We start from the raw sequence: 27,980 nt of genomic DNA, 5'->3' as shown, positions 1-27,980 counted from the left end.
GAGTAAATCATGTTAAAAGGTTAAAGGTTTAGAGAGGATATGACTTAAGATTTAAGAAAGAGGGGGAGCAGAGGAAGGGGAAGATTGCACTCATTTGTACAGATCAGGTGGAGATGGACCTGGCTGTACTTGGCGTCTCGAATTGGCGTCAAATCGCGAAACGACTGTCACGCTCTTGTTAACTCGGCTACAACCGTGTAGCGTTGTTCACGCAGCAAAGAAGAAGATAGCAGATAACTAAGCTGTAGGCAAAAAGTCAAAAGATCCTTGTATCAAAAAGGTACAAAGCTCTTTCGATGTAAGCATCATAGTCTGAAGTCACAATCGTCACAAGCCCTACTTTGAGAAATTTTTGTGAAAATAACATTGGCACGTAAGCTTTATTCTGAATGAAGGCTATTCCATAACAAAATATTAATGTATAATCGATTTAATCCTGAAAGTATTTATAGACTTTCCTTACAGTAAAAGTCTAAAGATTAAGCTCCGAATGCAGCTCTGGAAGACGTGATTAGCGAAAGTTCTTCAAGGTTCAGGAAAAACGCCGTTGACAAGTCGATCTCTTTTACAAAGAAGGAATGAGATTTAAGGACGCTTTTGGAGTTCGTGTCCTTCTGGGAGAACCACCATGGGGTATTCCACATATCTGGAAGAGCCGATTAAAAAAAGCATAGCTTAGCACGATTTCATGATTTAGGAAAAAAGGGGCGATGGCAAGTCGAACTCTCTTACAAAGAATGAAGTATTTAAAGCCGATGTTGGAATGTATGTACTCCTCGGAGACAATCCGAACTACCATGGGGTATGCACGCCACACATATGCGTAAATAAACGCAATTGCCTTGTGCTTCTTTGTGATGAAATGCTTCATATATGGTTAGCACTACACGGCAAAGAGTACGAGTATTTGCGAGTGAAAGCCAATAATGCATTGTTTGGCTACCGAATTTGAAATGTGAAAAATGCGCAGCTTAAGCGTTGCCTGAAGGATTTTCTAACAAGAAAAAAGTGCACGCTTGAAGTAAATGCGTTGCACTTTGAACCCAATCGCATTGCATTTTCGTTTTTTTTTTGTAATATTTCTTGTAAGAACCCCAAGGAGTGGGTGCAGCGCACTTATGTGTGTTTGTATGTGTAGCTGCGTGTGTGGGTGGATGAGTAGGAGCGTCCAAGCAATGAACGGCAAACTCACAAAGGCATTTACACTTCGCCGCCTACTTTAGTTCCATATATACATACATACATACATATGTAGTCCATAAGAGTTTGTTTGCTTGCGCCCTCAAGTTCTTAGATATATTAGTTCGGTAGCAAATTATACCCTATGCTGAGTATTTCAAGTTTGCCAAGAAGTTTGTAACACCCATAAGGAAACTTCGGAGACTCTATAAAGTGTATATACAAATGATCCGGTTAACGTGCTTAATCGATTGAGCCATCGCCGCCTGCCGTCTGTATATAAGGGAACCAATCCCTCAGTTTTGGAGATATAAATTTGAAATTTTGCATACATCTTTTTCTGCCTAGGAAAATGCTCATTTGTTGGAATTGTTGATATCGTACTACTATAGCATATAGTTGTCATACAAACAGTTGATGGGTCAGTCTCAAGTCCTTGTATAGAAAACTTTGACGAGATATTTTCATGAAATTCGGCATGGATTATTGTTCAAGGTAGCAATACAATCTTTAAAGAAATTTTGCAGATCAGATCACTATATCATATAGCTGTCATACAAACTGGCTGATCAAACTTAAGTTCTTGTATGGAAAGCTTTTTTATTTGACGAGATATATTCATGAAATTTAGCATGGATTCTTGTCCGAAGCAGCAAACAATCTTCTAAGTAATTTGTCCTATCCGATCACTATAGCATATACATAGCTGCGGCGAGGGGTATTGTAGCTTCGGCGCAACCGAAGTTTTAGTTTTTCCATGCCGGTTTCTTTTTATAAAAATGTGAAGAAATGCGCTTACTGAAGAATGTCAATATCCTCTTATGCTGTTTTTGTTGTTGCTATTGCTGCTGCAACTTGTAGTTCTTGTTGTTTCTACAATACATCAACAATATCGCACAGCAGCGTTGCTTAACAAACACATGTTGAGTTTTTATGTTGTTGTTGTTGTTGTTTTTCTACATAAATGGCAACATTTTTGGCTGTTGTCCTCAAAATGGTTGAGAAATTGCTCAACATTTTGCTTTGACAACAACAGGAAACCAAAGGGGATAAGAACGCTTTCGAGGCGAATTTGTACACATACATTTATGTACATATGTGTGTGTGTAAGCATACAGTGGGAGTAGTGTTTGCAAGTTTGGTGTTTTTTGTTTTGATTCTTTTTTGGTTTTTATTTCGACGTGAAAGCGAAAAATAGCCGGAAGTCCAAGCTATAAAATCCACACCATGGAGGTGGTCCAATGAAGTGGCGAAACGCAATCAGCTTAAAGCAGCAAGAAATAAACAGAAACGAAATCACATTTTGTTGATTCAATTTAGCATTTTGCGCTGCCACTCAACAGCTTTCGTCTTTAGGTGATTATTTTTTTTGTTTTTGAAGCGCGGAAAAGCGTTTGATTTGTGGAAAATTTAATTGTGATTCGCAAGAGTAACGCCTCTGCCTTAAAAGTCAAAGCAGCAAATTTTTTCAAATACTTTTGTTAACTTTCATTGAGAAAACTGCCACAAAAAATCAGCTCATTTAAGTGTAATGAATTAAATTTATTCAGTGATGGGTGGTAAAAACCATTAAGTACTCAAGCTATAAGCCGTTTCGGCGACACTCGGGTCTACGTACCCGGAACGGACGCAAATGTTTGTCTAACCGGACTCACAACTCAACAGCATTACTCAAACAATTTTTTTTTGTGAATGTCTTCGGTCAATATTCGGACCAAGCATAAAAGTCTACAAATTTATGTTGAGTCGATTATGAGTATGGGTGTCAAAATATTTTGTTTTGCTCGAGTTTATTATCTTATCAAAATATAAGCAATAATCGTTGTAATATTGTGATTGAAACTTGTAAAGCAATAATAGAAACATTGGGCGAATATATTCAGGTATTTCATTTTTTATTTAATATTATTCATTGATAAGGCTTACAACTAACTATAAATTAAAAAAAAAAAATCCAAATACATTTAAATTAAATTTATTAATACTGGGAGTCTCTAAAAAGTTCATTAAAAGGTCGAGCTGAGGAGTTTATACTACTATGCTCAGCTAATTGCTCAAACACTGATTGAGAATAATCAATTCGGTTCACATTCCTTCTTGGTACAAGTATTTGTGGCGCTGGAGTTATGTCAGTTAGATAAACATCTGTTGTGGATCCTGAAGAGGTGTATGGAGTCGAAACACGAGATATTGTGAATGTTCTTGGATCTCTTTGCACTACATTTATTTGAATGGAATTCAAATGTAGGTTTCCCTACTACCCATGTACCAATATCTCGTCTATAGCTCGTTTAGCGTATATTTGCTGCTCCGCAGATAATTTCTTAAATAAAACTGTCCATGATTCACCAAATTTGTCAGCATCATCGCGTATAGGTTTTAATTTTTTTTTTTTTGCTTGTTCAAGGTGTTCTTATTTCTATAATAGCCATTGTGATGCGCGCACAACCTTTCAATATAAAATTTTAAACAAGTACGAGATCGGTCTGCATACCGCACAAAACACGTTGCTTCCTGTCGAAACAACTAGCAGAAAAATTTAAAGATTTCAATTGTTCATACTTGTATGCATACCTAGAATTTGTTATGCATACCTGCCTATACACGATGCGACAGTATGCAATACTTGACATGTAGCACAGACATAAAAAGATAAAAAAGCACAGACATGTCTGCAAGTGTATATCCTGCTTAACCAAATAATTTTACAACTGTATCGAAATTATCTACATTTTTTTCTTTGAGATGCTCTAATATGGCAACTATTTTTGCAATTTTTGAATTCTATTGTGAACAAAATATTTCGTTTATGGCATATAAGAAGCAGCACAAATACTAAACTTGTCTGCCGCATTTGCAAAATATTTAAAAAAAAATTTAAACGTCAAATATGAATTTTTTAAGTGCAAAACATAGTGTACATATAGAAATATGTCTTAAGCCAACTGAAAAGTAAGTTTACGCGCTATAAATGTGTGAAGTTCTAACCAAAATATTTTTACAGCCGCATAGAGGCATTGGAAAAGCTGCTTGATGCACCTGTGCGTGAGTACATTGCTTTGGCGAACGTGCCGCTGGGACAGTCGCTAAAAATTGATGAGACAATTATAGCGAAAAATAGCACGCTGGAAGATCTGAGATTGGTTGAGTGCATACTTGTGGAATGTGAGGCCAAACGCAGTGGAGAGGTACAATAAAACTAAGTTTTAAATATACTTTGCAATAATAGTTTAATATATAAGTATTAAGGAAGGACCGAAAATTTAATACTCTTGCAATTTGCAACAATCAAAGCCAGGCTATTTATATATATATAACACTATATCTATCTCGATTAGTTTTAGGTGAACAAAAATATTATGCTCTTTGGCAATATGTTGCAAAACTATAAAAAGTGACACACATTTTATTATCTTTGCAGTTACTCACCGAAACGGATTTGCAAAATTTAATTTTGCATTTCTTTAGCCCACAAAGACGGGTAATGGAATTGGAGACGTTTGATATTGAGACAGGCGATGGCGCCGATGGCGATGCAGTCCCTGCATCCAGTCATTGGTTGTTACCCTCCAGCAGCTTTTTGCATTTATGGGAGAATTTAATTTATGAAGAGGGTTTGAAAGAAAAAGTTTGTATCTCTAGACCCTAAGTTTTTTTAATCGCTAAACAGACAGTTTTGTAATGTTAACTTTTTACTTCGCAGCTGGTTAAATTCGCACTTTCGGCACTAACATTCTCTCAACACAACGTAAATCCGCACATAATTTCCTGCAATCGTTTATTACTATTACACGGTCCTCCCGGTACGGGTAAGACCAGCTTATGTAAAGCTTTAGCACAAAAGCTAGCCATTCGTGTACGTCGCACTTATCGCCACACACACTTAATTGAAATCAATAGTCACAGTCTATTTTCGAAATGGTTTTCGGAAAGCGGCAAACTGGTAATGCGCCTTTTTGCGAAAATACGCGAAATAGTTATGGATCCACATAATCTGGTATGTGTGCTAATCGATGAGGTAGAATCGATGGCATATGCACGTGACTGCATGTCTGGGCAAGAGCCAAAAGATGCGATGCGTGTGGTTAACGCCTTGCTAACACAGCTGGATGCAATTAAAGAGCATCCGAATGTTTTGATACTAGCAACATCAAATTTAGCTGACACCATAGATTTGGCTTTTTTGGATCGTGCTGATATCAAACAGTTTATTGGTTTACCAAATGTCGCGGCCATAAAATGTATTTACGAAAAGATGTTGGAAGAAATGATGCGTATAGGAATAATAAATGAACAATCATTAAAAGAGACTGATCGGCATGAAGGATTGTTAACGGCGTTGGCAGAACGAAGTATTGGCTTAAGCGGTCGCGCTTTGCGTAAACTTCCATTTCTGGCGCATGCAGTGCACACGGCCAGTTCAGATTTTGATATGAATCGAAAGATTGAACTAAGTGATTTTTTGGATGCTATGTTAGCTGCACTTGAGCAGCATCATGAAGATCAGAAGCAAATAAAAACTTAAGTTAAATAATTATTTAAAAAAAATCAGAGTATCACGTATTTTGTGCATTATATATACATAAATTAAATTTAAGTCATATTGTTTTAAAAGATTTGAATCTATAATTTCCTTATAATAAATAGGTGAAAGAAGGTTTGAAATATGATCAATATTGGCAAGTTAAATGTTAAATTAAAGTATCGTGTTGACATTGAAATTTTAAAGAGCGAGTTTCATTAAAATATATAAGTTGTTTTACACTTACCACTTAAAAAAATTCTAGCATTCAGTGGAAAATACCTTTTATTTGAAGAGAACTCAGTCGTATTATAAATAAACCACTTTCATATACATATGTATGTAAAAATGATAACACTATAGCAAGGTAAAATCCGAAATTTTATGTCCATCATTGAGGATTATTAACAACAATTTACGAGGCTCGCTTTAAAAAGTTAAGCCATTGCCGTAATTAGGCCTTTTAAACCGATATTTTCCGCACTAGTTAAATTAATTTGTGTGTTTGAAAATGTTATTTGATGGCGTTACTATTTATATTAGTTACTTGTTTGTATAATATTAAATTGTGCCCACAAATTATTATATCAAATTATGTATGGATGTATGTATATTAAGCGAATTTTCAATTTAACCTTAAAAATAATAAAGGAAGCACTTTTAGCGTGAAGGCTATACAGCAAGCCTCAACCCTTTCGGTTGCATATCTATTGTACATAAACTTCATATATTCAAAACCCTACTTAAGTATGTACATATGCATGACCAAGTCGTTTGCAACTAAATATAAAATGCTGGTTGCAGCATGGCAAAGTTTATACAAGTAAGCGAGTTTTGTAATGACATTACTAATTTAAAAGACACCATCTTATATTCGGACAAATTTTACTTTATGAGTTATCCATTTACTTATGTATATTTTCGCGTCGATGGCTATATACAAATAACGAACATAAATTGCACTGCACTTAATTTCAGTTAAAAAATGCTTACATTATACTAATTTTTACCGATCAGATTTTTCTACACGCGCGTACACGGAAAAGGAAAGAGGAAACTGAAAAAAAAATGTCGGTGAATAGTTTTTGGAAGGAAATGGCGGTGAAGTAAGAACCGCAATTAACTGTAAAATTCAAATGTATGTCATTAAATGAGGGAAACGAATATAATATATATGGCGATCAAGAGCGAAATGAAACTAGCACTGTTCTAATATATGTATTTATACAACTACATGTGAACATACGAAAAACGGTTCACTGGAAGTCGTTAAATGGCTTATGAGATATCTTAAATTAGAGTAAATCAAAATGAAAGCATAATTTAATTTTAAGAAATAACTTAAAGCTTATTGAATGAATAGAGGAAATATTTTGTTCTTAAATCAATATTGAAGAATGCGGCTTATCACTGCAAACAAACATATAAACACTTGCATACTGATCTGAAGAACAGTGTCACATTATACATATGTATGCACTTTTTTACATAAATATTATATAAATACGTATTTTATGCGTACTTCCGAAAAGAAACAATAATTTTCGTTTAACAAAATTTTATATTATGTAAATATGTAATTAATAACATTAAACTTCCATTTATACCCAATTTTAGTATTTTATCGTCTCTTCAAGGTAATATTTATTAAACTTCCTCCAACCAAAGCGTTTCTTTGGATCCTTTTTACTCCATGCCGGCGCTAAATTTGGCATCAAACCGGCCTTCTGAGCCATAGTTACTAATGTACCGATACGTTTTTGTTGCCTATGACATAATCCTGTTATACGCCGTGGTAACATGCAACCATCAGAACGCACGTATTGAGACAGTATCAGCACATCTGTATGTTTAATGTCTAGGCCTAATGTGCATTCCGGACAGAAACGCGTGCCGCATGCTTCATTCAGCATACGATCAGCACGCGGCGATGGAACTTGTGCTGCCTCTAGGATAAGTGCATTTTTCTCCACTTTTTCATGAACTGCAAATAATATACATAGTTATTTAGTAATGCATTGTAAGGTTATGAAACAATTGCAGAGCGGTAATTGACAAATTTGTAATTTCCATACTAACTTTCTTTAACCAAAACAGTGGAAGTAGTTGTTATACTTCGGTTAATTTGTACAGGATTTCGGCATATGGTTCGAGCGACACATCGTAATAAATTAGACATTTTTCATACACAAATTTATTAATTCTACTTTATTTACAAAAACAGATGATTGGGAAAGAAATTGTCTACAATATTTTACAGTTCACAATTGGGAAACTGTTCACAATGAATTTGTGAAATTGATGCAAAATACGCCAAATACTACAAATATACAAAATACTAAATTTTATATCTTTTTAATTGTATTCATTTATATAAAAAAAACAATATCAAGGGCAATCATTATAAAGAAATGTTTTTTATAGACACCATGTGGAAATAAGATTTATTGAATACATTTTCTTTTAGTATTTATGTAACCAATTTCGTGCACAAACTAATAAAACTGCACTTCTGGTGATGAGCAGAATAAATAGAAATATAACAACTAATATTTTGGAGTCTTATATTAACGATTTTGTAATAAAAAATCAAGATATTTTTTATGTTAAAATTCTTTCTTAACAATATTTAATATGGTTAAGTTAGACTTGGCAATCCTTTTGTATTTATGAAACGGTTCGCCAGCGCCAATAATAGCATACTGCCATCTCTTTCATACAGCTGTCATTTAAAGCCAATTGCAACGAGCTTGTAATCGTCTTTTCCCGTACGCAGTCGAACCAAAACGTTAAAAATTTTTTCGTGAATTTTTACTTCCCGTTCTGCATTAAACCAAAGTAGTGGTGTGTGTTAATAATCCAGGCAAAGTTTTAATACATTTCTCGGCCGAGCTAAATTTTTTTTTGTTTTAATCGTAAGTATTCAAGGAAAAGTTTGTAAATACTAATATTGTTTTTTAATTATGACTCCCGAAATACTATAAATGAAAGATAAAAATTTGGTATAAAATTACTCAACTGGTGATAAAGTGCGAGCTGATTCATCCAAGATGGACGTTTATTGTATTGCTAGAAATATTTACATACCCCAAAGAGTTGGCTAATTTGTTTATAAATGCAATTAAGAGGTTGAGTCATTAGTTACTAATAATAATATTTTAAGTAATTTGTCAAATGAGGTCGTTGTGAAGAGGTAGAAAATGGTGGGCCGCAGACAAGCTGGCGCTAAAGGTCATCACGTTTCGCTACCCACACAAACCCGTGCAATTCATATGCAAAGTTGTAATACCGAAGTGAAAATGGCGGCCGTGCCCGATAGCAATCGGTACATTTTTGAAAACGGTGAAAGCTGCCATAGAATTGAAGAAAAAAGTTTATTTTTATTGTGTGCACTGAGTTAAAAGTGCAATTAAGGATTTCAAGCCATTTTCTCATTGTCTAGGTAGCAAATATCTGTCAGTTAAGTTCTGGTAAACTCTTTTCGGTATCTTTTTTTTAATAAACCACTATGGCAACGCTGTAAAATGTCAGTCCAAATTACCTTTGTGTTATCATCGTCTTTTCGCTTCATTCACTTCGTTAATACCGTTCGGCGATAGACGTGTGATTCTAACTTTTCGGCGCACATTTCGCCACATTAAAGTTTTTTTTATACTTATTTTTTACATCTACACATAGTATTTAAAGTATATTTAATTTACTTTTAATATTTAAAGAAAGTAACTCATTGTGATAAAGGTAAAATAGGAATATTTAATTAAAGACTAGGAAAGATAAAGAAATCTTGCGTGCGTGCGTGTCAATTTCGTTGAGTTAATGAAGAGACGGACATAAAGAAGAATTGACGAGAAGAAAAGGAAAGAAAACGGAGGTAGCAATAAGTAGAAGACCTTTGAAGTTGATTAGTGAACGAATCCGCTGGATTGAGATTTCTACAAGTTTCTAAAACGAACAAAGGAAATTATTATCTGGTAATTGCGTGAGGTGAAATATTAACGGAAGTTCGTCGAGCAGAAATTCGTTTTTTTTTACAACAGCTGAAACCTGTAAGTTTATTAAAAAAAAGTATTTTATACAATTTGATCGTAAAGCAAATTCCTGCTACTTGAAATTATTAAGCTGTTTGACCAAAATGCTATTTTTTTTTTTAATTAATAAACTCAAATTTTATGATCAAATTTGACATATTTAGTTACATTTGACCTTAATTAGTTTGGAGATTCCTCATTAATTAGCGATCTTAAACTAAATTTATACACGTTTGCACAAAGCTGGTAGAACAAAGTGATCAGAATGTCAATTCATTAGAAAGTGAGGTTAGATGTACTTGCAACTGTAAGGAATTAGGTAGTAGATAATGGCTTTATAAATATATATCTATCTATAAAAGCTAGCCATACATATATATATACATGTAAATATGTATTCATTAACGCTTTCACTTTTTATTTGAGACATGACATTTCCGTTTGACCATGTGGAAGTGTAATAATGGCGGCAAGCGAGATTTGTAAAGTAACTAACAACATTGTCGAGGTCAAATGTTTAAAAAGGCAGTAATAAATAATCTGTGTTTAATATAAACATTTTAAAGAATTTATTGTATCAATATTATGTTTCTTTATTATTTTTGGAATAAATAAATTACATTGCTTGATTGTTTCCTTATCTTTATTTTGCAGCAATTTATTGTATGAGTCAAAAAATTGAAAGACCAGTACTATCAGGTCAGCGCATCAAGACCAGAAAAAGAGGTAAGATTTATCAAAAAATTGTAAATTTTTTTTATTTTATTTTTTTTTTTTAATTTTGCTTACATAGATGAAAGAGAGAAATATGACCCAACGGGATTCCGTGATGCGGTCATTGCTGGTCTTGAAAAAACTGAAGGTGACTTGGAACAAATCTTTAAATATCTAGACAGCGCTGGTAACAAACTTGATTATCGTCGCTACGGCGAAGTACTATTTGATATATTAATAGCCGGTGGTCTCTTAGGTGTGTTAACTTTTTTGTTAATAAAAACACGTGTCCGTATACTCATTTCTTGCATTGCATTATTTTCAGTTCCGGGAGGATCAATCTCTCAGGATGGCGAGAAGCCCCGCACAACATATTGCATATTCGAAGCAAGCGAAGACATTGAGACGATGCGTAATCATGAGCAGGTACGAATATGTGATTTTTTTGTCTTTTTGCAAAAAAAAAAAATGTTTTAGTTTGCATACAATTAGAGCCATCCGCCGACTGGTAATTATTTGATTGCTCCATGTTGCGGCGGAAGGTGTCGAATGTATGCTACAATAAACGTAACATTTTTACTTGTCTTTGATATGTTTCACAAAGTGCAAATCGAAGATTTCTTATGTTGCGACAATATTCTCTTCAGAATTAATTGATGTTATTTAAGAAACTTTGCATACAATTAGAGCCATTCGCCGACTGGCAATTATTTGATTGCTCCACGTTGCGGCGAAAGGTGTCGAATGTATGCAATAGTAAACGTAACATTTTACTTGTCTTTGTAATGCGTCACAAAAGTGCAAATCGAAGATTTCTTATGTTGCGACAGTTGCTAATTTTGATTTCAAAAAATTGACTTTATTTTTTCTCGTACTAATATTTACTTTCTCTTTGTGGTTGCAGGTATTCGTCAAGCTCATGCGCCGATATAGGTTCTTGGAGAAGATGTTCGAAGAGGAAATGAAGAAGGTGTTAGTCTTTATTAAAGGTTTTACACCGAGTGAACGTACCAAACTTGCGCGTATGACAGCGCTCTGGTTAGGTTAGTACCACTTTTTTTATTTTTATTTTTTTAATAGTTGTCAACATTTTTATTGAATTCCAACTATCCAAATTTGGTTTAAGCAGTTGGTGCAGCACGTACCCAATGCGACAGCTATTAAATAGTTGGAATATTAAATATTTTTGGCGTACTGACTTTTGGATTAATCTCAAATGCAAAAGACACAAACCCAATAACAGTGAAATATTATTTTATATTTTTTTTTTGTATTAATATTAATATTATTATCTTTTTCTATTATTAATTTTGTTATATTAAAATTTTTGTTATTATTATTTTTATTGTTTTATTTGTTTTTGTTTTTATATACAATTTAATTAATTTATTTTTTATCTTATTTATTGTTTTTTTGAATATATATATTTTTTATTATTTATTTCTTGTTAATTAACACGATTGTTATTTACTTTTTTATTCTTTAATATTGCAGTTAATGGTTCTGTGCCCCCGAACGTGCTGTTGGTATTGAACAACGAGCATTTGATTAAAGATGGCATTGCTCTCGACTTCCTTATCGAGGTATTTGTCGCTTTCAAACAAGAGAAGGGCATTGCATATCTGGTTCAAGCTCTTAAAAAGGGTGGACTTGAAAGCAAGTAAGTAAATTATATTACATATATTTGTACAATTACCTAACCTATAAATAAAAATAATTTGAAATGTTCATTTTAAATCCATCGCATAGCATATAAAACAGCTCAGCTCACATACGCACACTTTTTTGCACAGTGAATCTCGTGCACTCCCAACGTATTTTCATTGTCAAAGTGTGCAAGAGCAAAATAAAGCGATTGGGTGTCCAAACTTCTTGATTCCATAGAAAAATTGGCCAATAATCGCTTTGACAAAACAAAAAGTAATCATCATACTATATATATACACTTTATTATTGACATAATGCCGCAGACTTTGAGAATGGCTTTGATTCGATTAAAAAATGATCGTTATATCAATTTCATTGTACAAGTTTGCAAGAGCAAATCAAAACGATTGGGTGTCCAAACTTCTTCTTTTGCGATAGAAAAATTGGCCAATAATCGTTTTAACAATGCTCTCGGTTACAAAAGTATTGTTTTACTATTCGCAAATAAATATAGAATGCGCACACTTTGAGAATGGCCTTGACGCGAAGTAAAACTTTGTTATGTCAATTTCATTGTACAAGTGTGCAAGATCAATGTGTAAGTAATTGGGTGTCCAAACTTCTTAAATACTATAGAAAAATTGGCCAATAATTACTTCGACAAGCGATAACAATAACAATCACTAAAGTGCTGCTTAGAATATGGAAAGTTTCAGGTTGAAATTAATACACTCTATTAATTTTATTAATTAACTCTCCAAGAGAAAAATGTAAATTTCATTATATTCGCGATAACGCCACACGCGTGCTCGTGTTTCAATTTAATTTACAACAATTTCTTTTTAAACCAGCAAATTTTTACAGTTATATGCTCAAATATCATATAATACGCACCTTTGAGAAATGTGTTGACATTATGTACGTCAATATCATGGTATAAGTGTGCAAGAGCAATATAAAAGTGATTGGGTGTCCAAACTTCTTTTTTGTGATAGAAAAATTGGCCAATAATTACTCTTACATGCAACAAAACTCAATAAAGTGTTATATAACGGAAAGTTTCAGGTTGAAATTAATACACTCTATTAATTTTATTAATTAACTTTCCGAGAGAAAAATGTAAATTTTATTACATTCGCGATAACGCCACACGCGTGCTCGTGTTTCAATTTGATTTGCAACATTTTTTTTTTTTGAATCAGCTAATTATTAAGTTATAAATGCAGACATCAACTAGATTCTAATTATTAAATTTTGTTATACAATTATATAATTATTTTCCATTCTTATTTCCTTTTTCTTCCAGACTAATGGACTTTTTCCCACCAAACAAACGTACTGAAGAATATTTAAAACAAGTTTTTCTTGAAAAGGAATTAACTGAAATTATAAAATTACACAAAGCTCAGGCCAGTCAAGAGGCCAAGCGTGAACTGCAACAAACGCTAATCGATGATATACATGACGAGAAGGCACACTCAGAAATCACAGCCGATATTAAAGAATTCGCACTGCGTAACAACATTCCCGATCACGAGATTATAATCATTGTAAGTACAAGAAAAAAAGAAAGCACATGAAAAAATGTTAACTTCGGTTGCACCGAAGCTTTAATGCACAAATACAAAAAATTATATACAAGGACTCGATATTTCTGGGTCAGTTTGTATGACAGCTATGTATATGCTTAAGTCGTCCGATCTAAAAAAAATTCTGTGGAGATTGTACCGTTGCTTCGCGTATATACAAACGAACTGACAGACAGACATGACAAAATTGAATCAACTAAATTATTATTATTAATAATTTTGTTATGTATTTTCAAGTGGTGTATGATGCTATTATAAAACGTTGCATTGCATTTTACAGATTTGGTCGACTATAATGTCGCTCGGTGAATGGAACAAGAAGGAGGAGTTGGTCACCGATCAAGCAGTGCGCCACCTTAAAGCCTATTGTCCCTTGTTGCAGGCTTTTGCCTCGACCGATCGCTCCGAGTTGGCTCTGATATTGAAGGTACAGGAATTCTGTTATGAAAATATGAACTTCATGAAAGCCTTCCAAAAGATCATATTACTATTCTACAAAAGTAAGTGACAATTTTTCGTATTAATTTATGAAATTTATATTAATTATAATCTCAAATTTTATTTCCTTCCTTTAGCTGAAGTATTATCAGAGGAGAGCATACTCCGATGGTACAAAGATGCTCACTCCAGCAAAGGCAAAATGCACTTCCTCGAACAAATGCGCAAGTTTGTCGAATGGCTGCAATCCGCAGAAGAAGGTTAGTAAACAATTCGAAAAATTATAAAAAAAAATTTAATATAAAAATTGCATTGCCGAAAATGTGTGTATTGAGTGTGAAATCAAACATCCATCTAATAAAAAATGCTAAAGCAACTATTGAAAGTTTTTGCTTGCCTAGAAATCTGCGTTTGCCTGGCAAAATATAGATTTATTAGGCCAATGAAGACTTTTACAAACTAAATTTGACTAATTTTACAAAAAATATTTAACTATCTGACTATATTTTACAAAATTTTTGTTTGTCATTAATATATCAATATATTATCTTGTATATTTCAACAGAATCTGAATCCGAAGATGAACAAAAGGCACAAAGTAATGGTGAATAACATAATGATGCTGGCATTTTAGATTGGTTAGGGGAGTAGAACACAACAGCAAAACCGATTGCATGAACATCGTTTATCCTTAGAATAATACTAATTAAGCTGAAGATAGAAAAGTAATGAAATAATGCAACGCAACTACATCCACCAAGTCAACTGCTCTTAAAGCAAATACGTACGTTAGCGACGATGACATCAGTACTTGCAGATAACAAAATGAATTCATTATATATATTCTACCACATCTAACATCAAATATATATATATAGAGATACATACCTACATAACATAATATAAAATCGATCATATTTCTCACACCATAGTAAAAATGTTTACACAATTATGTTTGGAACATACAAAAAATGAAAACAAGCAATTAAAATATACCATATTATACATTAAAGAAAAAAAACAAAAACATTTCTATATAGAAGTTATATCCAGAGATTACTATAAATATTGAGAGAGCAACACACTGCAATATATACTTGAGCCTTTGTATGTAATGATGACATCCAAACTCCAATAATTTTTCAAAACTCTAACCCCAAAAGAAGCGTAACATAAGCAATTGAATGAAAACACCAGTCAACAAATAAAATATGCAATTCGAACAAATTAAAAAGTAAAAATACACCATACAAAATATTCAGTGATATATTTTGGTGTAGAAAGCGTAAAATTGCTGGATGCACAACAAATGCGTGCGTTTTTGCAAGTGCATGTATTTGTGTGTGCGTGTAGCTTTTGATTCTATTTATACTCTTATGTATAATTGAACTTAATTGCCAAATGGTGTGCAGCAAAAAATAGTGTAAAACAACAGGCCTAATGAAAGTTAACAAGTTGGGTATGATTAATATTTATTATGTTTTTTTTTTTCTTGAAAGGCGCGTGTGTGTGCGTATACAGCGCCCGACCAGCCAAAACACCTAACCGAGTAATAAAATAACAAAAGAAAGGCCATCAAATTGCCAAATTTAGAGCAAGAAACAAAAAAGCAAAAGCGCAGCAAGAAAGTTGTAAAATATACGTATTAATAACTAAATATAACGGAATGCTATATATGTATGTGCAAAAAATAACCGAACAGAAAAAAGAACATGACATTAAATAATAGTTAATTATATAACATTGAAAACGGAGAATAATGTGTTTTATCATAAAATAAAAAAATATCATACATATTCCAAATAAATAACAAAATTACGGTGTACAAGGAGAAATGTGACTTTGTTATTTTCCTCTATTTGCAGGTTACTTGATTATTTTTTTGTACCTGGAATCAGATTTTTGCAAGATCAATGTATTAATCGTTTCATATAATAATTATGTACCGGTATCATGCTGAAGGCGTGATCCAGTAAAGTATAGTATATATATGAACATGGATTGAGCAGATAACATACAAAGGTCATTTCGGTGTACTCTAGCTGTATAGTAGGTACTGTATACCATTGCATTAAACATAAAACTGGGAAAAGATTAGCTCGTCGTTGACGAGAAGTCGCTCATTTCTCAAACCGGCCCACTATATTTAGCATACCATATAGGCTACCATACGAACTGATCGGTCAAATTCAAGTTCTTGTAGGCTAAACTTTTATTTGATGAAGTATCTACATAAAATTTAGCAAAGTTATTGCCCAATAGAACCTTAATGTATGTACATATGTATATGAAAAATTTTCGGATCGGATCACTATATCATATCGCTGTCATACAAAATAAACGTTCAAAAACAATTATTTTATTGAAACTTCTTTATTTTGCCTCTGTGCAGAGAAAGTTAACCGTATATCTTTTTTGAATTACATCGCTCGCTCATTCTATCATACGGGTAGCCATAATCCGGAAATCATCAACTTGTTGCGCCTATGTAAAAACTTGCCACCTAAAATAAATATGCTTATTTTTACACACCTTTATGTCTTAAACACAATTGCGACGGGCAACGGATAGGTCTGCCTACAGAGAACATTTATTATAATAAATATAATTTATAATAAACGTTCTCTGCTGCCTAGTTCTCGCTGTAAAATTCGAGCGCATTGATTTGCATGAAATGGCACATAATTGCGGCGTGAACGGAATTTTTGATGGCGGCTATTTTTCCGGCGTCAAAATACAGTTTATTTCTATTTTCTACGTCAGTTCAAAGATTACAGAGTTTCTTTTCCATCAGTTATGCCAATTTGACAAATCTACGTATTCACAAAATTATTTTGCAAAATTTAAGTGTATTTCCTTATCAATAAATAAAAAAATACTGACAAATTACTTCTATTTTTTTCTATTTTCCGTCTCCGTTGCAGTTGTGTTTACTCGCCCGGATTTCACGGCGGGAATAAATCAGCTGTTCGCCGCTCGTCGTTCCGTCAACCGCTGACCGACGAGAATTGTGCTTAAGCTATGAATCTTAAAATAATCATATAACATATACACTCTGTACTGATAAGTCAACAGCTGATAGCCATCTGATTAATGGGGGCATTACAACCGCAATAAAATTCTGCTAACCAAATCGAATCCAACAGGGTTTTTTTTATTACACAAACTCGAATTACTGTGTTCCATAATGCTATAAATAAAATAGCATCTGAAATAAACCTTCTGTAAAACTTGGAATCATTTGGCACGCAAATAAGTTATGGAAGCGAATAGCAGTACTGCTGCGACGCAGAATCACACGCCATACACTTTTCTGCACTCACTTGTGGTAAAGCCAAACACATTTTGAATAAAAAATCAAATTTGATTTTGTTTTTCTCTTGAAGGCAGGTGGTGTTGCCGGTGTTGTTGTGGACATTGCACTTTTCCCCATCGATACAATTAAAACACGCTTGCAGAGCGAATTGGGTTTCATACGTGCCGGTGGGTTTCGTGGTGTTTATAAAGGATTAGCTCCGGCTGCTGCAGGCAGCGCACCAACAGCAGCATTATTCTTTTGCAGTTATGATAGCTTCAAGCGCTATTTAAGCACGTCTACTGGTGCAATCAATTCGCCATATATACATATGGTGTCCGCTTCTTGTGCAGAAATTGTAAGTTGCAGGTGGTGAATGGCTGTTACGGAATATTCATGTATATATTTGAACTATTTAAATTACAGTTAGCATGTCTTATTCGTGTACCCATAGAAATCGCCAAACAACGACGACAAACGATTGGCAATACACAAAGAACAACTGCTTTGCAAATACTCTGGCGCGCCTACAAAACGGAGGGCTTACGTCGTGGTCTATATCGCGGCTATGGCACTACTGTGATGCGTGAAATACCATTTAGTTTAATACAATTTCCGCTTTGGGAATACTTTAAACTACATTGGACGGACGTCACTGGCATAGAATCAACACCATTCACTGTCGCATTATGTGGCGCTGTTGCGGGTGGCATTGCAGCCGGTTTAACTACACCACTTGATGTTGCCAAAACGCGTATCATGCTCGCGGAGCAAGGTACAGCGACGAAGAAGTTGAATGCCCGCATTGTGCTAACGTCAGTTTATAGGGAAAGAGGTATCTCGGGGTAAGCACAAAGTACCAAATATGTATTCATAAATTAATTTTGTTTCTTTTCAATAATGTTCATTGGTATAAGTGTACATGCGTTGCTCACTGATACGGTTATTTTAAAATAATCTGTTTTTTTGTTTTCTTTGTGATACATGTTGTTTTCTTACTTAAAAGTTCATTTTTTGTTGCAGAATCTTTGCTGGTTTCACTCCACGTGTGCTTTGGATTACTTTAGGCGGTGCATTCTTCTTTGGATTCTACGATCTAACCTTAAGACTTTTAGGTGCTGATACTGCATCGGATAAAGTAAATGCTTAGCATTTAAATGCAGCAAAACTTCTGTCAGCCGGTATACTGTTTGTATACCCGGAAAATATATGCATGCATAATATACGTACTCAAAGTCAAACTTTGATTAGTTATAAGACAATACATGTAACATTTATATTTAATAAGTTTGTTGATGAATTATTAAGACAAGATAATACATAGACTATTTTCAACATTCATGCTTTAATAACGTTGTTTGAATTCGAGTATTTAGATGTGAAAAAGACAATTTCACTGCTTTACCGTTATAAATGCACTATTGTGTTAGTGAGCGATTACAGAACGTTGCATGCAGTAAAGAAGACAAGCTGGCAGACGCTTTAGGCCGTCAATCTCGCTGCCATTTCTTAAGTACAAATTCCTTTCCGCAGTGTGCTGTCGTAACTCTGAGAATGGAAGATATTATTGTTCAGATTCATTCATACTAATTACATATAAATACTTCAACCGATTATTTTTTATATTTCACACACATTATCGATTTGCAGTTTTCCTTTCAGCAGGCATTCACTTGGATCGTCGAAGTCATAAGTGTCCCCACGCTCTAGTTGTGAATCGGAATCATCTTCGAATTTGTACCTATATTCACTTCTTCGACGAAAGTAAGTTTGTGCGAGGCGTCGACGATTCCTTCCAATTAAGAATACCTGAGCATATTAAAAAAAAAAATTATAAGTAAAAATCGATGTAGTATATACATACATATGTATATTGAGTGTAGACTAAGATGCTGCATGGCCATAATTAATTTGCTTACCAGTGCTGATAAAGCTACTATAAATAAAAGAACGGCAAAGGGAATTAAAATAAAATGTTCACTATCATCTTGTTCAATATCCGTATCCGTTGGAATTGCATCTGTAATTTCGCTTATTGTTGTTGTTGTTACTGCTGATGCAGGTGTCGTTTGTTGCAAAGTGAAATTAATATTTTGTTCCAGTGCGTCCTTTGCTGTCGCATATGTTGTGGAGAATTGAATCATTTCAAAAGTTGTCACGTTTGCAAATATTTATTATGTGAAATTAACAAAAGAAATTGTAAATATAATGCTATCAGTGGTTGGAATGCACTCGTAATTTATTTATTTACATTTATTGAATGACAACTACTGCAGTAGACAACGCATGGTTGCTTTTGAAAGAAAAGCATGTGTAATATGGCAACGCCAAATGAAACACGCCAATCAATCGAAATCTTTCACTGAACGAGTGCCTAAAATAATTCTGTAGTGTTTTCTTGCACAAAAATCATAATAATTATTTCATATTCGAAAAACAGCACATTTACAGAAAGAAATATAACGTATATTGCTATCAGAAGATATGCAATCCGACGAAGGTGCAATTTCTTCGTCCATAGGGTCATTGGACTATGTTGATCTATCAGATTACTGTCGCCTATGTCTGCAAATACCGGAGGAGTCGCAATTGCTGGATTTACAACTAATTTATGATGAAGAGGAACAGCTTAGCTATTATGACTGCTTTATCATATGTACAAAAATTGATTTGCACGCTGGTGGCATTTATGCACCACACCAACTTTGTAAATCTTGTGGTTTAGAATTGCAGGTGGCATATGATTTTCATAAAAAAGTGCAAGAATCAAAAAAGTTCTTAAATCAATTTCAAAAAACACATATTACTGATGAAGAAACATTGGAGACAACATTGACAAAAGATGAGACATCGCATGTTACAGATCTAGTAATTGAAGAAGTGGTTCAGAAAACAAGTGATGAGACGCAACTGCCAGTCCCAATACAATTAGAAAATGAGTCAACAGAAAATGAAATTGTCACTACGGAAGAGGAAAATGTAGAACATTTGGATGCGGATATAGAATATGAAGAGCTGGAAGAGCACATAGAAATGGAAGAATATCCAACGGTTGAGGAGTTGATTGATGATGGTATGTTATTTTTACATATGTATATAAACATTAATTTATAATATATATGTATTATTTTTTGTATGTAGTAAATTAAGCACAGTTACTCGCTTAAATTAATGTTACTATAAGATGTTCTTCCTTACGGCCATAAAAACAAATTTGATAATTAATGTTTTACAGCCTTTGTATAAGGTGGAGTTTTAGAATACATATTTACAAATATATACATATATTATCTATGTGTTTATAAGCAAAAAACTTTAAAATTTTAATTCGAAAGTATTTGTAATGTTTCCTCAATTGTTTATTGAATGAATTTCAAGCTTAATCAGTTAAAATTTTAAAGTTGTTTCAATTTAATTTTATAATAGAATTCTCCATTTAATTTGTATAATTCATTTAATAAACAGATGCGGAAACAGTACAAATAAGAATAAATGACGAAGAGTATTTGGTACAAGAAGTGAATGATAGTAATACTGAAACATTAGTCAAGCCACTGCATGAAAGCCAAGCTTTATCTAAAACAAGCCACAATAAATCAAGAAATAAAAGCAAAGGCAGACCTAGAAATAATGCCGGAAATATTTCAAAATTTCAATATAGTAGTGCTGAAAGCGATGCCGATTCAATAAATGATGAAAAAAATATGACAGAAAGCACTGCAGAGCAATGCCAAAAGGATAAAACTTCTGTAACAGCGACCAAAACTGATCAGAACGATGTAGTTATTTCGAAAAAGGGCGACATTCAACCACGACGTCGTTTCAGTGGTAAATTTACCTGTGATTATTGTCAGAAAGTTTTTAAAAACCGTTCGCGTATGCTCACGCATCGTCGTTCACATGAACTAGATCGTCCGAAATACGTATGCGAAGAGTGTGGTCGTTTGTATGCCACAAAGCAGGCTAAGGACGTACATGTGCGTTCATTCCATAACAAAACAGGACTTAAGTGTCCAATTTGTGATAAAGTTTTCGTAATAAACAAGTTACTTGAAGTGCATATGCGCTATCATACCGGTGATTTTCCATATGTTTGCGATATATGCGGGCAGAAGTTTGCACAAATGTGTCATTTGAACACTCATAAGAATGTTAAACACAACAGTGTGCGTTTCTCCTGTTTACATCCTGGCTGCGGTAAATATTTCACCTCATCTGCTTCGCTGCGTAATCACGAGTATTCGCACGGCACAATGCCATTCGAATGCTCATATTGCAAAGGTGGCTATCCGGCTAAGGCAAAGTAAGTTTACAAATTTTCTTTATTGTATTAAAAAACTTGATTGTGCCAACTACGTTTTCTTTTTATCGTTTATAGGTTAAAAGTGCACATACGGCAAAAACATGGCATCGAGGTGACTCTTGAACAGATGGAGGAAATGCGTAAATTTCACGTGATGCGTTCGAAATTGAATTTAGTTAAGATTTCATAAATAGTATTATTAATAAAAAAGGAAAAGTAATATTTATAAGAATTATTATTTATATTAGTAAGCATAAGATAATAAATATAATGAAAAGAAATATTTCAACTTATTTAAAAGATTAAAAAATACCGAACGAAGACTTTTATATATAGTTGAACGAAAATTATTTGAAATAAGATTTTAATACCCAGAATAGGGTATTTTAAGTTTGCCACAAACTATCATCCAGTAGGAATCGTCGTAGACCCTATATAATATAAATGATCAACATGACGAGCTGACTCGATTTTGTGGAAAACTGTTTTATATTATTATATTAGCAACTTTTCTCTTAAACTGGTGGCACCAATTATATTTTACTTAAATATTGTATTAAGATTTTCAGACAACCATTTAATACTTATTCGGTTACAAATGTTTAATTACATTAAGTTTATTCAAACAATCTACTAACGTGTTTATGTGCACTTTATAAAATACCTTCTAGACAATGAAAAGGAGCAACGCACAGCTGAAATTAAACTTGAAGAGGACTCTCACATTTTTTCAGCTGATATTTCGGCCGATGAATCGGTATCGGGGCATTATTTAACTGTTGCAAATACAGACATTCCACCCGTCCTTATAAACTTGCCGCCACCATCTGATACCGATGATATTAATTTAGAAGAATATCTCTTTGAAAATCCCGCTTCCTCTGAAGAAATAAGAAGTGAACCGCTGCGCCAAGAAGTGAAGACCTCAAAAAAATCCAAAAGTTCGTCCGGCAAACGTGGCCGAGTGCCACTCATACCTGGTGGTCCACCGTTTCAATGCGAATATTGTGATCATAAAAGTCCAACACGTTCGCTTTTAGCATCACATCGACATCGTAAACATCGTTTTAATAAGCCACCCAATAAATGTGCAGAGTGTGGCAAGGAGTTTGCAACCAAACAACAATTGGAGCGTCATCAACAGCGTGTTAGTTGTCAGTCCTATCCACTCTTCAAGTGTGAATTTTGTGAGAAAACATGTATTGGTCGTGCCAACTATAATATACATTTGCGTTTTCATAAAAAAGTCTATCCATTTGTGTGTCATATCTGCGCCAAGCCATTTATGATGGCACAACATCTTAATAATCATGTGAAAACGAAACATGAAGGCCAACGTTTTATCTGTGAAGAAGCAAACTGTGGTAAAATGTTTCAAACGGCACATGCGCTTAAAAACCATGCTTACACACATGTCGATCAGTTGCCCTATCGCTGTGACTACTGCCAACAAGATTTTGCTACCAAGGGCAGGTGAGTGGCGTTGGCCAAATGGCTTGCATATTACTTTTAATGAGCTGTACATTAGATATTTGAAATAATGATTACTTTTTAGGCTTCGTTGGCACATAAGCAGAACACACGGTATAGAGCATACGTTGGACGAGCTGGATTGCATGCTGGTAGCCAAAGAGCTTAAACTAAAGGCGAAATTGCGGCCAGCATTGACGCCTGAACCCATCGAACCGTGTGAAGAGGTCGATGCGGCCGACTTGGAAGGCTAGTGAATGCTGAAGTTTGGTCTTACATTTTCATAGCTTTTGGTGATAACCAAATATAATTAATAAGCAGATTTGAACTAAAATATATTTTGTTTTTGAAATATATTTTATATACATACATATATAATAGTACATGAGAGGCATGCAAGCAAGAAAACACAAAATAAACTTAAAAGCCGAAATTAACCTCAATAATTAATTAATATATTTATTTATTAAAGAGTGAAATAAATATAAATAATTATTCCGCTTATAACCTCAATAATTAATTGAAAATTAATTAATAGTAGTTGACCTTGTTTTTTTAATATGATGGAGATGGATTACAGTTGTTTTATATATGTAAGTTCTTTGAAAATTTTACCTAAAATGCAAAACAATATAACACCACTTACTTTATCGGATGATTTAAGTGATGTTTTATACATATATACATATATATAAAATAGTGATATATTAATCACCTTTCACAGTTATGAACTTTATAGTTTCTTTCCATAGAATTTAACGAAAAATAGACTAATTTATGTTTAAGTATAAGTTGTATTCCAAGTTTTACCTGTATTTAATATTTATGGTTTTCCAATTTATAAAAATAAAAATATAATGATAATATATAAAATAGTATTATTATTTTTTGTTAACTTCCGTTCGTTCGTTCTGTTGTTGGAAATAAATGCTAATGTAGTAGATATACGTGATGAGCGTTGTTATAAGAACATTATATTTACATTTTAATCTATTTATGCAAATATTATATCAATATCGCATTTCTAGATAGGTTTCTTGGTTTTTGTACGCAGCCTATGCATAAGGTTTTTCTGTTTTTTTTGGTTATTATTATTATTTGAATTCAGCAAATGGTTGATATAACTGCTCTACAAAATTAAAACAACCAAAACGAGAAACAAAAAATGTTAAGTTCGACTCTACCAAAGCTGTAACACCCTTCACAGTACTTTTCTTATAGCATTAAAGGGTATAAAAATATATTCTTCTTGAATTGATCGGTCACTTTGTATGGTAGGTACATGCTATAGTATTCCGATCTGAACAATTTCTTCGTAGATTGTACCATTGCCTTGGAAAATACTCCGTGCCAAATTTTGTGAATATATCTTGTCAAATAAAAAAGTTTTCCATACAAGAAGTTGATTTTGACCAGCCAGTATACTCGTATATTATATGCTATATTAGTCCGATCTGAAAAAATTTTTGGGAGAAATTTCAAGGGCTTTCGAAAATAATCTGTGGCAAATTTTGTGCAGATATCTTGTCAATTAAAAAAATTTGCTATACAAAGATTGGATTTTGATCGCTCCGTTTGTATGGCAGGTTTATGTTATAGTGATCCAAGCTGAATAATTTCTTCAAAGCTTGTAACATTGCCTTGAAAAATAATCTGGTCCAAATTTTGTGCAGATATCTTGTGAAATAAAAAACTTTTCCATACAAGGACTGGATTTAGACCGTTTGCTTCATTTGGCTGCTATATGCTAAGGTAATCTGATATCGGCGGGTCCGACAATTGAGCAGCTTCTTAGAGAGAAAAGAACGTGTGCAAAATTTCAGATCGATATTGCAAAAACGCCAGGGACTAGTTCGCGTATATACAGACGGACGGACGGGGCCAAATCGACTCAGTCAACTCAGGCTCCCCTTTGATCATTTACAATTATATTATCATTTTATTGAAATGGCATACATTTGAAACCGTTATCCACTTTATTGAAGTACTATTTCATATACATACATACATATGTATGTAAATATTCATTGTTCACATTGACTAAAGAAAATAATTTTATTGCATTTGAATATTTATTTCAATATTTTAGCACAAGCGGAATATGTTTACACTGAAGAATATGAATCGGAACCTCAAGAAATCACAATGGACACCACCAACTGCTTTACCGGAGTAACGACGAAAATCGATATGACCGAAGCTTCAATTCCACTATACGTCAGTGAAATTACAAGCGTTGACCCGCTCAACACTGCGCTTCTAACTGCAGACACATCGGTACCGCCAATAAAAATAATACCAACGCAACGAACGAGCCGTTACAACTGCGATCACTGCCAGAAGTCATTTCCGAGTCGCAGTAAAATGTTATGGCATCGACGCATGCACGAACCGGACCGGCCACTTTTCAATTGTCCCTTTGAGAGCTGCGATCGCATCTATTTATCACGTCAATCCTGTGAGCTGCACTACAAGCAGACCCATTGCTCACCCGATGACTACCAGCCACTGGAATGTACGCTATGTCACAAAACATTTGCCATACCGCAAACGCTGGAGATACATATGCGCTATCATACGCGTGATTTCCCCTACGAATGCCCACATTGCGAACGAAGTTTTGGCCAAAAGGGGCATCTAACGACGCATCTGCAAGTTATGCACAATAATTTGCGATATATTTGTCCGGTGGAGGGATGTGGCAAGGTCTTCAAAAATACGATATCATTACGGAATCATAGTTTTTTGCATACGGGTATGCCATTCCGATGCGCCTACTGCGACCGTGGTTATCCGCAAAAGTCAAAGTAAATATTTTTGCAACTACATACATACATATACATACATACATATGTACATATTTATTTTTTTTTACACTTATTTGCAGACTTAAGGTGCACCTAAAACTGAAACATGAGGTTGTCATGTCCATTGAGGAGCTGGAATCAATGCGCAAGTTCAAAAGTTTTCGCACACGCCATTCATTTGTTAAATTGGAAGCGTCACAAAGCGTTGACGCAAACTCCGAAGCAGCGGAGGCTAGCTTAGACAGCAGCTCTATGAATGAATATTTTGTAGATGTTGTGGAAGAAGAAGTATGTTAAAGACTGATCAAAGCACTGTCGATGGAAATTTACCAATAAATATACTACTATGTATACTGTGAAGGAGAAAGGGGGGGAAATGGGAAAGAATTTCTGCTGGGCACGGAGTTCACAGGCGGGGTCGGTGCTCTGCAACAATTTTATGCAGATTTTTCTCTTCAACTATTTACTGCAATCATCTCTGGCCTTTTCTCTGCGGCCTTACCTGTATATTTATATGTAAATACGATTTAAAAACAACAATTCTGCGAACTTTTGAAATCCAAAACCAATTACATCTATACCACGCCATTTGTATATTTCAGTCGAGTTAAAACCCAAAGGGCGTCTTAAATTTATGGTAGAAAATATTTTTTTTTATTAAATATAATATCTAAGTAAAAGTGTTCTAAGTATTATTTTTAGGTGATTTAAGTAATAAAAGTTATATAAATGAATATATACATAAACACAAATTTTCAAAGTGTTAAAAAATGAGTAAAATTGGCCAATAACTTTACCTTAAGTGAACATTTTTCCTAGAATAATATGGTCTGCAGCGAATAATGGATAAAGCATTTTCATTATTTCCTCTACTACAATGCGAATACTTGCAGTTGACCTTGCCCTAGCCCCCAATTATTTTTGAGTCGTTAAAAGCCTTTCTTCTTCTTTATTAACGTAGACCCTGCTTACGTCGTTCTTCCTTTTCGCTGCTTGGCGCCAATTGGAGATTTCAAGCGAAGCCAGGTCCTTCTCCAACGGAGTGGAGGTCTTCCTCTGTTTCCCCCGGCGGGTACTGCGTCGAATACTTTTACAGCTGGAGTGTTTTCGTCCATTCGGACGACAGAGCATCCGCTGTCTTTTAATTTGCTGAGCTATGATTGACATAGTCGTCGTATATCTCATACAGCTCATCGTTCTATCGAGTGCGATATTCGCCGTGGCCAATGCGCAAGGGACCATAAAAAGAGAGGAGTTTACTTCTCAATTGCCTACACAGTCCGAAGTAGCACCTGTTGGCAAGAGTTATTCTGCGTTGGATTTCGAGGCTGACATTGTTGTTGCTGTTAAAACTGGTTCCACGATAGACGAAATTATCGACAACTTCGAAGTTATGACTGTCAACAGTGACGTAAGTGCTAAGTAGCGACTTTTTGTTTGATGACAGGAGATATTTCCTCTTGTCCTCGTTCACTGTCAGACCCATTTGTTTCGCTTCTTTGTCCAACCTGGAAAAAACAGAACTAACGGCGCGGTTATTATGGCCAATTATATCATGGTTCTTTCCGAGATTTGGCGCATGGTGAAAATCTCGTCGATTGTATGTTCTCTCTCTCTCTCAGAGAACAGGAATGAAAGTCGAGTAGAAAATTGACGTCGAACCTTTCTTGTGTTGACGTGCGTTTGTTGCTGCACAGAGGTGGGTGCGTATCTTTGCTGTAACAAAATATTGGTCCGAGCCAATGCTATGATCTTGGAGCGTACGCACGTCTAAAACACTGGATACATGTCTTCCCTCTATCTGGTTGGTGGCTTTTCGGTCCGGAGACAGCCAAGTAGCTTGGTGAATTTTTCTATGCTGAAATTGAGTACAACAGATAACCATATTTCGGGCGAAGTCGATCAGTCTCAACCCAATTTACCGACCGTTGTGCCAAGGATACATTCTTTTGGCGTTAAAGTCGTTAAGCACGATTTTGACATGGTGG

At 34.3% G+C, this 27,980-nt stretch overlaps 6 protein-coding genes across 9 annotated transcripts; 4 read left to right on the top strand and 2 right to left on the bottom strand.

Moving 5' to 3' along the window:
• The first annotated feature begins 3,971 nt into the window (after window positions 1-3,971).
• On the top strand, window positions 3,972-7,094 carry LOC105230452 (pachytene checkpoint protein 2 homolog). The gene is made up of 4 exons (XM_011211228.4): window positions 3,972-4,131; window positions 4,184-4,367; window positions 4,601-4,807; window positions 4,883-7,094. The coding sequence occupies exons 1-4, from the start codon at window positions 4,070-4,072 to the stop codon at window positions 5,702-5,704; spliced, it is 1,275 nt and encodes a 424-aa protein (XP_011209530.2). The 5' UTR covers window positions 3,972-4,069; the 3' UTR covers window positions 5,705-7,094.
• A 148-nt stretch (window positions 7,095-7,242) lies between these two features.
• On the bottom strand, window positions 7,243-7,964 carry LOC105230453 (28S ribosomal protein S18a, mitochondrial). Its single transcript, XM_011211229.3, has 2 exons — window positions 7,781-7,964; window positions 7,243-7,685 (listed from the first exon to the last, which is right to left on the bottom strand). Exons 1-2 carry the CDS (start codon window positions 7,878-7,880, stop codon window positions 7,315-7,317), a joined length of 471 nt encoding a protein of 156 aa, XP_011209531.2. The 5' UTR covers window positions 7,881-7,964; the 3' UTR covers window positions 7,243-7,314.
• Window positions 7,965-8,443: 479 nt separating this feature from the next.
• LOC105230454 (protein krasavietz) lies at window positions 8,444-15,952 on the top strand. 2 transcript variants are annotated; one of them, XM_011211231.4, is made up of 10 exons: window positions 8,444-8,616; window positions 10,384-10,455; window positions 10,523-10,699; window positions 10,769-10,869; window positions 11,348-11,486; window positions 11,938-12,103; window positions 13,397-13,640; window positions 13,960-14,179; window positions 14,255-14,377; window positions 14,683-15,952. In XM_011211231.4, exons 2-10 carry the CDS (start codon window positions 10,395-10,397, stop codon window positions 14,727-14,729), a joined length of 1,278 nt encoding a protein of 425 aa, XP_011209533.1. In that variant the 5' UTR covers window positions 8,444-8,616; window positions 10,384-10,394; the 3' UTR covers window positions 14,730-15,952. The 2 variants fall into 2 exon arrangements, with proteins under 2 accessions (XP_011209533.1, XP_011209532.1); XM_011211230.4 differs by lacking the exon at window positions 8,444-8,616 and adding an exon at window positions 9,276-9,747.
• Window positions 15,953-17,163: 1,211 nt separating this feature from the next.
• Window positions 17,164-18,764, top strand: LOC105230456 (S-adenosylmethionine mitochondrial carrier protein homolog). The gene is made up of 4 exons (XM_011211233.4): window positions 17,164-17,445; window positions 17,504-17,770; window positions 17,839-18,257; window positions 18,436-18,764. Exons 1-4 carry the CDS (start codon window positions 17,377-17,379, stop codon window positions 18,560-18,562), a joined length of 882 nt encoding a protein of 293 aa, XP_011209535.2. The 5' UTR covers window positions 17,164-17,376; the 3' UTR covers window positions 18,563-18,764.
• Window positions 18,741-19,693, bottom strand: LOC105230458 (hypothetical protein). Its single transcript, XM_011211238.4, has 3 exons — window positions 19,332-19,693; window positions 19,048-19,221; window positions 18,741-18,960 (listed from the first exon to the last, which is right to left on the bottom strand). The coding sequence occupies exons 1-3, from the start codon at window positions 19,554-19,556 to the stop codon at window positions 18,922-18,924; spliced, it is 438 nt and encodes a 145-aa protein (XP_011209540.2). The 5' UTR covers window positions 19,557-19,693; the 3' UTR covers window positions 18,741-18,921.
• A 67-nt stretch (window positions 19,694-19,760) lies between these two features.
• On the top strand, window positions 19,761-26,832 carry LOC105230457 (zinc finger protein 616). 3 transcript variants are annotated; one of them, XM_029552042.2, is made up of 3 exons: window positions 19,761-20,485; window positions 22,387-23,188; window positions 23,271-24,045. In XM_029552042.2, exons 1-3 carry the CDS (start codon window positions 19,897-19,899, stop codon window positions 23,437-23,439), a joined length of 1,560 nt encoding a protein of 519 aa, XP_029407902.2. In that variant the 5' UTR covers window positions 19,761-19,896; the 3' UTR covers window positions 23,440-24,045. The 3 variants fall into 3 exon arrangements, with proteins under 3 accessions (XP_029407902.2, XP_029407904.2, XP_029407903.2); XM_029552044.2 differs by lacking the exons at window positions 22,387-23,188; window positions 23,271-24,045 and adding exons at window positions 25,275-25,992; window positions 26,073-26,832 and having other exon boundaries at window positions 19,762-20,485; XM_029552043.2 differs by lacking the exons at window positions 22,387-23,188; window positions 23,271-24,045 and adding exons at window positions 20,878-21,715; window positions 21,791-22,348 and having other exon boundaries at window positions 19,762-20,485.
• The last annotated feature ends 1,148 nt before the right edge of the window (window positions 26,833-27,980 follow it).

Source organism: Bactrocera dorsalis, chromosome 2, assembly GCF_023373825.1.
Source record: "Bactrocera dorsalis isolate Fly_Bdor chromosome 2, ASM2337382v1, whole genome shotgun sequence".
Classification (NCBI taxonomy): Eukaryota; Metazoa; Arthropoda; class Insecta; order Diptera; family Tephritidae; genus Bactrocera; species Bactrocera dorsalis.
Note: the sequence above shows the minus strand (reverse complement) of the source record. Positions and strands in the feature narration are given on the sequence as shown.